General features: G+C 55.4%; 1 protein-coding gene across 5 annotated transcripts in view; it reads right to left on the reverse strand.

Moving 5' to 3' along the window:
* Nucleotides 1-9,467, reverse strand: part of ATP13A2 (ATPase cation transporting 13A2) — a 41,243-nt gene extending 31,776 nt beyond the window's left edge. For all 5 annotated transcript variants that reach the window (XM_021549403.3, XM_085558470.1, XM_085558469.1 and 2 more), the window contains exons 1-3: nucleotides 9,443-9,467; nucleotides 1,635-1,708; nucleotides 19-186 (exon numbers count right to left, since the gene is read on the reverse strand). In XM_021549403.3, coding sequence (XP_021405078.3) covers nucleotides 19-186; nucleotides 1,635-1,708; nucleotides 9,443-9,452 — 252 coding nt within the window. In that variant the 5' untranslated portion in view covers nucleotides 9,453-9,467. The remainder of the gene's footprint in view (nucleotides 1-18; nucleotides 187-1,634; nucleotides 1,709-9,442) is intronic.
* Between the last annotated feature and the right edge of the window lie 1,148 nt (nucleotides 9,468-10,615).

The raw sequence follows: 10,615 nt of genomic DNA on the forward strand, positions 1-10,615 counted from the left end.
GGGTCCCACGGGACTCACCCTGATGATGAGCGTGTCGGCCTGGCCCAGGGCGCAGGGCTGGCACTTGGCCTGCACCTCCAGGCCGGGCTTCCAGTGGAAGAGCAGCGGGAGCAGCCCCGCGCTCAGCACGGAGCCCGCCTGGCACAGCAGCGCCCGCCACGCCCGGCGCCGGTACCCCCACACCTCCTACGGGAGCAGGGGGCAGGCACGGGAATCACACCGGGAACCACCGGGAATCACCGGGAATCACACTGGGAACCACCGGGAATCACACTGGGAATTACACTGGGAACCACTGGGAATCACCGGGAATCACACTGGGAACCACCGGGAATCACCGGGAATCACACTGGGAACCACCGGGAATCACACAGGGAACCAATGGGAATTACACTGGGAACCACTGGGAATCACCAGGAATTACACTGGGAATCACACTGGGAACCACCGGGAATCACCGGGAATTACACTGGGAATCACACTGGGAACCACCGGGAATCACTGGGAATTACACTGGGAATCACACTGGGAACCACCAGGAATCACCGGGAATTACACTGGGAACCACCGGGAATTACACTGGGAATTACACTGGGAATTACACTGGGAACCACCGGGAATTACACTGGGAATTACACTGGGAACCACCAGGAATCACACAGGGAACCAATGGGAATTACACTGGGAACCACCGGGAATTACACTGGGAACCACTGGGAATCACCAGGAATTACACTGGGAATCACACTGGGAACCACCGGGAATTACACTGGGAATTCCACTGGGAATTACACTGGGAATTACACTGGGAACCACCGGGAATTACACTGGGAATTACACAGGGAACCACCGGGAATCACACAGGGAACCAATGGGAATTACACTGGGAACCACCGGGAATTACACTGGGAACCACCGGGAATCACCGGGAATCACACTGGGAACCACTGGGAATCACCCGGAATTACACTGGGAACTACTGGGAATTACACTGGGAATTACACTGGGAATTACACTGGGAATCACTGGGAATTACACAGGGAACCACCGGGAATTACACTGGGAATTACACTGGGAACCACCGGGAATTACACTGGGAATTACACTGGGAACCACTGGGAATCAATCACTGGGAATCACACAGGGAACCACCGGGAATCACTGGGAAGTACACTGGGAACCACTGGGAATCAATCAATGGGAATCAGTCACTGGGAACCACTGGGAATCACTGGGAATCAATCAATGGGAATCAGTCACTGGGAATCACTGGGAATGACCAGGAATCACTGGGAATCAATCACTGGGAATCAGTCACTGGGAATGAATCAATGGGAATCACCAGGAAACAATCCCTGGAATCAATCCCTGGAATCACTGGGAATCAATTACTGGGAATCAATCCCTGGAATCACTGGGAATCAATCCCTGGAATCACTGGGAATAATCCCTGGGAATCAATCACCTGCACCCGGCTGCTCACCCGGAATTCCACCACCGACCGCTAAACCCTGAACCCCCAAAATCCCGGCGTGACCCAAGCCCCGTCAGGGCAAGCCGAGGGGCTGGAAGAGCAGGATCCGGAGGTGTGGGAAGCACCGGGAGGGGCGCGGGGGACCCCCGGCAGGACCTACCATGCGGGCCGCCTCCGCGTCCGGCCGCAGCGTCCCGTAGCCCGGGCGCCGGGCGCCCAGCAGCCGGCTGCTGTCTGCAAATCCAGCAGAAACACGGAGCAGGGTCAGCCGAGGGGCCGGTCAGCCCCGGGGCCGGGCTCCCGGCGATGCCATCCCGGCATCCCGCTGCCCCCCGGGCATGTGACGGTCACGGGGAGCAGCCCCGGGATTTCTGGCGTTCTCCCAGCGCCTCAGCGGGCACGGGCAGGGAGCAGGGCTGGGCCCGAGCCAGGCCGGCTCTCCCTGAACGCTGTTCCGGCTCGTTTTGTTCCTTGTTTGCTCCCTGGAATTGCTCCTGGACGCTGAAAAAATTGGCATTTCCCGGTTTTGACCGGGCGCCGATTCCCGACGGGCTCCGCTGCACCCCAAAGCCCAGCCTTGGAAATTGGGATCAGGGATCATCCCTGGGATCTCCCCAGGTGGGATCTCAACCATCACCCTCCGAGCCTGAAGATGAACTTGCTCATTCCATAAATCCAGCATGGATTACCTGAGCCTGCTCATTCCCCAAATCCAGGATGGATTACGAGTCCCTGAGCCTGCTCATTCCCAAATCCAGCATGGATTACGAGTCCCTGAGCCTGCTCATTCCATAAATCCAGCATGGATTAAGAGTCACTGAGTCTGCTCATTCCATAAATCCAGCATGGATTACCTGAGCCTGCTCATTCCCCAAATCCAGGATGGATTACAAATCCCTGAGCCTGCTCATTCCATAAATCCAGCATGGATTACCTGAGCCTGCTCATTCCATAAATCCAGGATGGATTACAAGTCCCTGAGCCTGCTCATTCCCCAAATCCAGGATGGATTACAAATCCCTGAGCCTGCTCATTCCATAAATCCAGCATGGATTACCTGAGCCTGCTCATTCCATAAATCCAGCATGGATTACAAGTCCCTGAGCCTGCTCATTCCCCAAATCCAGGATGGATTACGAGTCACTGAGCCTGCTCGTTCCCAAATCCAGGATGGATTACAAGTCCCTGAGCCTGCTCATTCCCTAAATCCAGGATGGATTACGAGTCCCTGAGCCTGCTCATTCCCTAAATCCAGGATGGATTACAAGTCCCTGAGCCTGCTCGTTCCCAAATCCAGGATGGATTACGAGTCCCTGAGCCTGCTCGTTCCCAAATCCAGCATGGATTACAAATCCCTGAGCCTGCTCGTTCCCAAATCCAGGATGGATTACAAGTCCCTGAGCCTGCTCGTTCCCAAATCCAGGATGGATTACAAATCCCTGAGCCTGCTCGTTCCCTAAATCCAGGATGGATTACGAGTCCCTGAGCCTGCTCATTCCCCAAATCCAGGATGGATTACGAGTCCCTGAGCCTGCTCGTTCCCAAATCCAGGATGGATTACGATCACGGCATTCCCAAGGCTGGGATCTCACAGCAGCTCTGGGGAGGTGACGCGTGGCACAGGCTCGGAGCCGGGAGCTGCTCCCACTCCTGGAACACGTGGATATTTCCTGCCTGGGCCAGGGCCGGGTTTCCAGGAGGGCACTGAGGCCAGCTCAAGGGTTTAGACTGGAAAAACCGCCCGGGCTGGATTCCTGCTGCTCCTGTCCTCTGCAGGGGACAGAAGCTGCTCATTAAAACCATTCCCTGGTTTTGGTGATCCCGGTCTGGGGGATCCATCTCCAGCTCCGGTGTCGCTCCACGGGATAAATTTGGAGGGGAGGAGCTGGGGGACGAGCCTGAGGGACGGTTCAGTAAAACAAAAGCTGTCCCAGAAACCAAGGGAAGGAAAGGACGGGTCAGCTGTCCCCAGTGCCAGCCTCCAACGCTGCAAAAATTGGGAATTCAGCAGCAGGGACAGCGGGAGTGCTGCTCTTCCCAAGGGCAGGACAAAGGACAGGGCAGGGGGCGATGGGTCTCGCACAAGGGCTTTTCCCGGGATCTGCAGGAGGGGGAAAAGTATCCAAACAACCCGAAATCAGCCCAGTTCCCTTCCCGGAGCCGCTGGGCAGCGGGAAGCCCGGCCCGCCCCTCTCCTTAGGGAATTATCCCGGCTTTTCCCGATCCTAAAGCAACAAATGCTCGGGAGGAACGAGTGGCTCCGCACAGCCCGGTCCCCGCGGGATCCCAGCCCGGTCCGGTGGGATCCCAGCCCCGGTCCCTGCGGGATCCCAGCCCCGCTCCGGTGGGATTCCAGCCCCGCTCCGGTGGGATCCCAGCCCCGTTCCGGGGGGATCCCAGCCCCGCTCCGGTGGGATCCCTCCCATCCCGGCTGTTCCCAAAGCTCGGCGGGTGAGGAAAGCCCCGGCACAGACTCACCCCGCCGCATCCGCTCCCGGTGGGGTGGGACGGCCGGGAAAGGTGGGATCGGCCGGGATGGGGTTGGGATAGGTGGGATCGGGAAAGGTGGGATCGGGAAAGGTGGGATCGGCCGGGATGGGGTTGGGATAGGTGGGATCGGCCGGGAAAGGTGGGATCAGTTGGGATGGGATCGGTAGGGCTGGGATCGGCCGGGATGGGGTCGGGAAAGGTGGGGTCGGTCCGGATGGGGTCGGGAAAGGTGGGGTCGGTCCGGATGGGGTCGGTCGGGCTGGGATCGGTCAGGATGGGATCGGTAGGGCTGGGGTCGGTCAGGATGGGATCGGGAAAGGTGGGGTCGGTCCGGATGGGATCGGTCAGGATGGGATCGGCCGGGCTGGGATCGGTCAGGATGGGATCGGTAGGGCTGGGATCGGTCGGGATGGGATCGGTCGGGATGGGATCGGTCAGGATGCGGTCGGGAAAGGTGGGATCGGCCGGGCCGGGACCGGCAGCGCCGCCATCCCCGCGGCCGCGCCGGGCGGATGCGGAGCGGAGCCCCAGCCCCGAGGCCGCTCCTCGTCGGCAAACACGGCGCGGGGGCTCCTGGATGTGCCCTCCCCGCCCGCGGATCCCGGGAATTCCCCCGAGCCCTGCAAGAGCTCCGCTCTCTGCTTCCCCCTCCGCCACTAAAACCGGGATTAGCAGGAGGAAAAGCGCCAGGAGAGGCTGGAATCCCGGGAAAGGCTCGGGATGCACCGGCCCCGGGGAAGGGGGGAGCCAAGATCCCGCGCTGAGGAAGGATGTGCACGGCCAAAATCCCAGCTGGAATTGCGGGCAGCGGCCTGGCTCCGAGTGCAGGCCCTGCCCTGTCCCTTCTGGTGGAAATTTGGGAAGAGGCTGCTCTGGATGTCCCCACAGGCACTGCACATCCCGGCAGGCGGGGTGAACCCTGGGACTGCAGCGCAGAGCCGGAAGGGATCCAAGATCTTGGATCGGGATCCAACACCTGGCTGGGGTCAGCTGGGAGTGCCTGGACAGTCCTTGGGCAGCACCACCCGTCTGTCTGTCCATCCATGGATCCATGCCTTCATCCATGCCTTTATCCATCCATCCATCCACCCATCCATCCATCCATCCATCATCCATCCATCCATCCATCCATCCATCCATCCATCCATCATCCATCCATCCATCCATCCATCATCCATCCATCCATCCATCCATCCATCCATCCATCCATCCATCATCCATCCATCCATCATCCATCATCCATCCATCCATCCATCCATCCATCCATCCATCCATCCATCATCCATCCATCCATCCATCCATCCATCCATCCATCCATCCATCATCCATCCATCCATCATCCATCATCCATCCATCCATCCATCCATCCATCCATCATCCATCCATCCATCATCCATCATCCATCCATCCATCCATCCATCCATCATCCATCCATCATCCATCCATCCATCCATCCATCATCCATCCATCCATCCATCATCCATCCATCCATCCATCCATCCATCATCCATCCATCCATCATCCATCCATCCATCCATCCATCATCCATCCATCCATCATCCATCCATCCATCCATCCATCATCCATCCATCCATCATCCATCCATCCATCATCCATCCATCATCCATCCATCATCCATCCATCCATCCATCATCCATCCATCCATCCATCCATCATCCATCCATCCATCTATACATCCATCATCCATCCATCATCCATCCATCCATCATCCATCCATCATCCATCCATCATCCATCCATCCATCATCCATCCATCATCCATCCATCCATCATCCATCCATCCATCCATCATCCATCCATCCATCCATCCATCCATCCATCATCCATCCATCCATCCATCCATCCATCATCCATCCATCATCCATCCATCCATCATCCATCCATCATCCATCCATCATCCATCCATCCATCCATCCATCATCCATCCATCCATCTATGCATCCATCATCCATCCATCATCCATCCATCCATCCATCCATCCATCCATCATCCATCCATCCATCCATCCATCATCCATCCATCATCCATCCATCCATCTATGCATCCATCATCCATCCATCATCCATCCATCATCCATCCATCCATCCATCCATCATCCATCCATCCATCTATGCATCCATCATCCATCCATCATCCATCCATCCATCCATCCATCCATCCATCATCCATCCATCCATCCATCCATCATCCATCCATCATCCATCCATCCATCCATCATCCATCCATCCATCCATCCATCATCCATCCATCAATCCATGGATCCCACAGAACTGATCCCAGTGGGACAGGGACACTGCCCTTCCCGTGGATCCCACACACGGATCCCAGTGGGACAGGGACACTCTGTCCTTCCATGGATCCCAGAGAACCGATCCCAGCAGGACAGGGACACTCTGCCCTTCCATGGATCCCACAGATGGATCCCGATCCCGCGCCGCTGGACCAAACGTGTCCGACCGGGCGGTCAGGTTCTCCTGGAAAAATGGCCCAAGGCTGGAGGAACAAAGGCTGAGAAGGGCCTGATCCAAGGTGGGGACGTGGAAAACCGGGATTTGGACTCCGCAGTTCTGGCAAATCCACGCTTGGGCATCAAACCCTTGAGACAGCCGAGGAACGAATTCCCGGGAATCCCCAGCAGTGGTCTGCCCGCGGCAGTTGTGGTTTGGGATTTTGGGAGAGGTCCCTGGCGAGGAGCGGGGCAGCGCTGGCTGCGCCGTGTGCCGGTGACATCCCGGCATTCCAACCCTTCGGGCACAGGGGCATCCTCCCTGGCACCCCAACCCCGCTGCCAGCCGGGAGGGAAGTGCCAGGAACATCGTGGCTTGGGAACACCGCGGGATGAGAGGGGCCTCGCTTCCCAATCCCACATTTCCTGGTCAATGAGGGCTCAGGAAGAGGAGCCGCGCTGCCGGCATTCCCCTCGGGAAGTGAGGAACCGGCGTGGGAACATCTCCTGCAACCCCCTGAATTCGGAACTCGGGGAAAAAGGGGGAGCTTTGACCCCCCGAGCCCTGCTGGGCTGCGGATCGGGATCGGGGCGAGGGGGATCCCAGGGGATCCGAGCGGGATCCCACAGGGACAGAAGCTCTGGAGCACCCAGGGGTGTCCCCCGTGCCCCACTGCTCTTCCTGGAGGAAAGGGGAAAGGTCCCTCGGCAGCGCCGCTCCCGCCTTCCCGGGAACGGGAATCCCGGCCGGGAGCCCTGGAAGGATCCGGAACCCCGGGTGCCCTTTTCCCACCCAGCACCACGTTCCGTCCTTCATCCATGAAAAAATTCCCGGGACCGCTCCGGGATGGGATCTGAGGGTGACGGGTCCTTCCCGACCCCAAACCCCAACCCCGTTCTCCAGCATCCCCGTGGGAGAGGGACGGGAGCGTTCCCAAATTCTGGGTGGGATCCACCCGCGGGAAGCAGCTCTGGGGGGCCAGGGGGATCCCGCTGTGGGGTTTGGGGGGTTTGGAGAATTTGGGGCTTGGGGGATTGGGAAAGTTTGGGGTTTGGGGGTTTGGAGTTTGGGGGGTTTGGAAAGTTTGGGGTTTGGGGGTTTTGGAGTTTGGGGGGTTTGGAGAGTTTGGGGCTTGGGGGATTGGGAAAGTTTGGGGGTTTTGGAGTTTGGGGGGTTTGGAAAGTTTGGGGGGTTTGGAGAGTTTGGGGTTTGGAGAGTTTGGGGTTTGGAGAGTTTGGGGTTTGGAGGATTGGGAGACTTTGGGGTTTGGGGGGGTTTGGAAAGTTTGGGGTTTGGGGGGGTTTGGAAAGTTTGGGGGGTTTGGAGAGTTTGGGGATTGGGGAGTTTGGGGTTTGGACAGTTTGGGGTTTGGGGGGTTTGGAAAGTTTGGGGGGTTTGGAGAGTTTGGGGCTTGGGGAGTTTGGGGATTGGAGAATTTGGGGTTTGGGGCAGGTTGGGGTTTGGAGAGTTTGGGGTTTGGAGAGTTTGGGGGGTTTGGGGTTTTGGGAGAGTTCGGGGTTTGGAGAGTTTGGGGTTTAGAGGGTTTGGAGAATTTGGGGTTTGGGGAATTGGGGGGTTTGGGGTTTGGAGAATTTGGGGTTCGGACAGTTTGGGGTTTAGAGAGTTTGGGGTTTGGGGAATTGGGAGAGTTTGGGGTTTGGAGGGTTTGGGGGATTTGGAAGGGTTTGGGGTTTGAGAGTTTTGGGTTTTGGGGGTTTATGGGGTTTGGGGTTTAGGGGATTTGGGGGATTTGGGCATTTGGGGGATTTGGGGGATTTGGGTTTGAGGGTTTTGCAGGTTTTGGGGTTTGGGGAATTTGGGGTTCGGAGCAGCCCACAGCCCTCCCCACAATTCCTGCCCCTCGCATCCGTGGGCCGGAATTCCCGAGGGATGCAGAGCCAGGAGGAGCCAGGATGGGAGAGGGGCCGGGAAAACGGGGAAGAAAGTGGGAGAAAAACGGGAAATGAAGCAAAATAAAAAAAGGGAAATGAAGTGAAATATAAAGGGAAGCGAAGCAAAATAAAAAAGGGAAGTGGAGCCCAATAAAGAGACATAGAAGAGAAACGGAACAAAATAAAAAAGCAAAATGGAGTGAAATAAAAGTGAAACGGAACATAAAAAGTGAAATAAAGCAAAAGAGAAAAAGCAAAATGAATTGGGGTAAAAAAAGAAGAAAAATGAAAACAAAATAAAGGAAAAAAATAAAGAGGAATGAAGTGAAAAAAATGTCAAAGCAAAGGAAAAAAGCAAAATAAAGTGCAATTAAAAAGCAGAAAAAACAAAGTTAGGAAACAAAGCTACAGCAAAATGACGATGCCAAATGTAAAATAAAAAAGTGAAAGTAAGAAAGCGAGCCACAAAAGAAAGCAAAATAAGGAAGCAAAAAACCAAAATAAAATTAAATGAAGTCAAATAAAGCGGAATAATAAAGAAAATTAAAGCAAAATAACAAAGCAAATTGTAAATGCAACACTTAAAAAAATGGCAAGAGAATAAAGCAAAATTAAAAAAAAAATAAAGCATAATAAGGCACATTTAGGAAGCAAAAGTTTAGAAGGCAAAATAATACAGTGAAATCGATGGGAATGAATGGGAATGAATGGGGATACATGGGGACGAACGGGAATAAATGGGGATACATGGGAATAAATGGGGATAAACTGGAATAAATGGGGATAAACAGGGATAAAGGGGAATAAACGGGAATAAATGAGGATACATGGGGGTAAATGGGAATAAATGGGAATACATGGGAAAAAATGTGGATAAATGGGAATAAACGGGAATAAACGGGGATAAATGGGAATAAACGGGGATAAATGGGAATAAATGGGACCGGAGCCGCACCGGTCCCGCCCCCCCCGCGCTGCGCTGGAGCGGCCCCGGGAGCCCCCGGCGGCGCTTTTGGGCTCCGAGAGGCTCCGGGCGCTCAGGGGATCCCGTCCCTGATCCCGACCCCGATCCCATTCCCGGTCCCGGTCCCATTCCTGATCCCGGTGCCGGTTCCTGACCTGAGCTCATGGCGCGGCCCCGCGGCCCCGCGCGCCGCCGGAAGGGGCGGGCCCGGAGCGGCGGGGGATGCCGGGAGTTGGAGTCCGCGCCCCAAACCCCGGTACGGCACCGCGGGGGATGCCGGGAGTTGGAGTCCGCGCCCCAAACCGGATACGGCACCGCGGGGGATGCCGGGAGTTGGAGTCCGCACCCCAAAATTGGGTGTGACACCCCAGGGGATGCTGGGAATTGGGAATCTGCACCCCAAAATCAGGGTGTGACACCCGAAAATTGGGTGTGACACCCCGGGGGATGCTGGGAATTGGAGTCTGCACTCCAAAACCAGGTGTGTCACCCCAAAATCAGGGTGTGACACCCCAAAATTGGGAGTGACACCCTGGGGGATGCTGGGAATTGGAGTCTGCACCCCAAAACTAGGTGTGTCACCCCAAAACCAGGCTGTGACACCCCAAAATTGGGTGTGACACCCCAAAATTCGGGTGTGACACTGCAAAGCTGGAGCGGCTCCAGACGCCCCAAACCGGAGAAAGCTGCAGGTCAAAGAAAACTGGGAAAAAAGGTAGATTCACCCTTAAAAAATCTCATTTTCCTGGGATTTGTAGTAGAAATCAGGAATACACACCAGGGTCCCACAGGGTGGGAGAGGACACCTTGTTCCTGGTGGATCTGGATGTAAAAAATTCATTTTCTTTGGAGAAAAGAGGAAGAGCCACCCCTAAAAACCCCAATTTTCTCAGGATTTGGAGTAGAAATCACGAATAGAAATCAGGATCCTATGGGGTGGGAGAGGACACCTCGTTTCTGGTGGAACAGGGATCCGGAGGTAAAAATATCAGAGAAAAGAGAAGGATTCACCCCTAAAAAAAAAATCCCATTTTCTTAGGATTTGGAGTAGAAATCAGGAATACACACCAGGGTCCCACGGGGTGGGAGAGGACACCTCGTTCCTGGTGGATCTGAAGGTAAAAAATGCTTTTTTTTTTGGGAAAAAGAGGAAGAGGCACCCCTAAAAATCCAAATTTTCTCAGGATCTGGAGCAGAAACTCAGGAATAGAAACCAGGGTCCCACGGGGTGGGAGAGGACACCTCGTTTCTCATGGCTCTGAAGGTAAAAAATGATTTTTTTTTGGGGAAAAGAGGAAGAGCCACCCTTAAAAACCCCAGTTTTCTCA

The sequence above is a fragment of the Lonchura striata genome, chromosome 21 (assembly GCF_050655825.1).
Source record: "Lonchura striata isolate lonStrDom1 chromosome 21, ASM5065582v1, whole genome shotgun sequence".
NCBI lineage: Eukaryota > Metazoa > Chordata > Aves > Passeriformes > Estrildidae > Lonchura > Lonchura striata.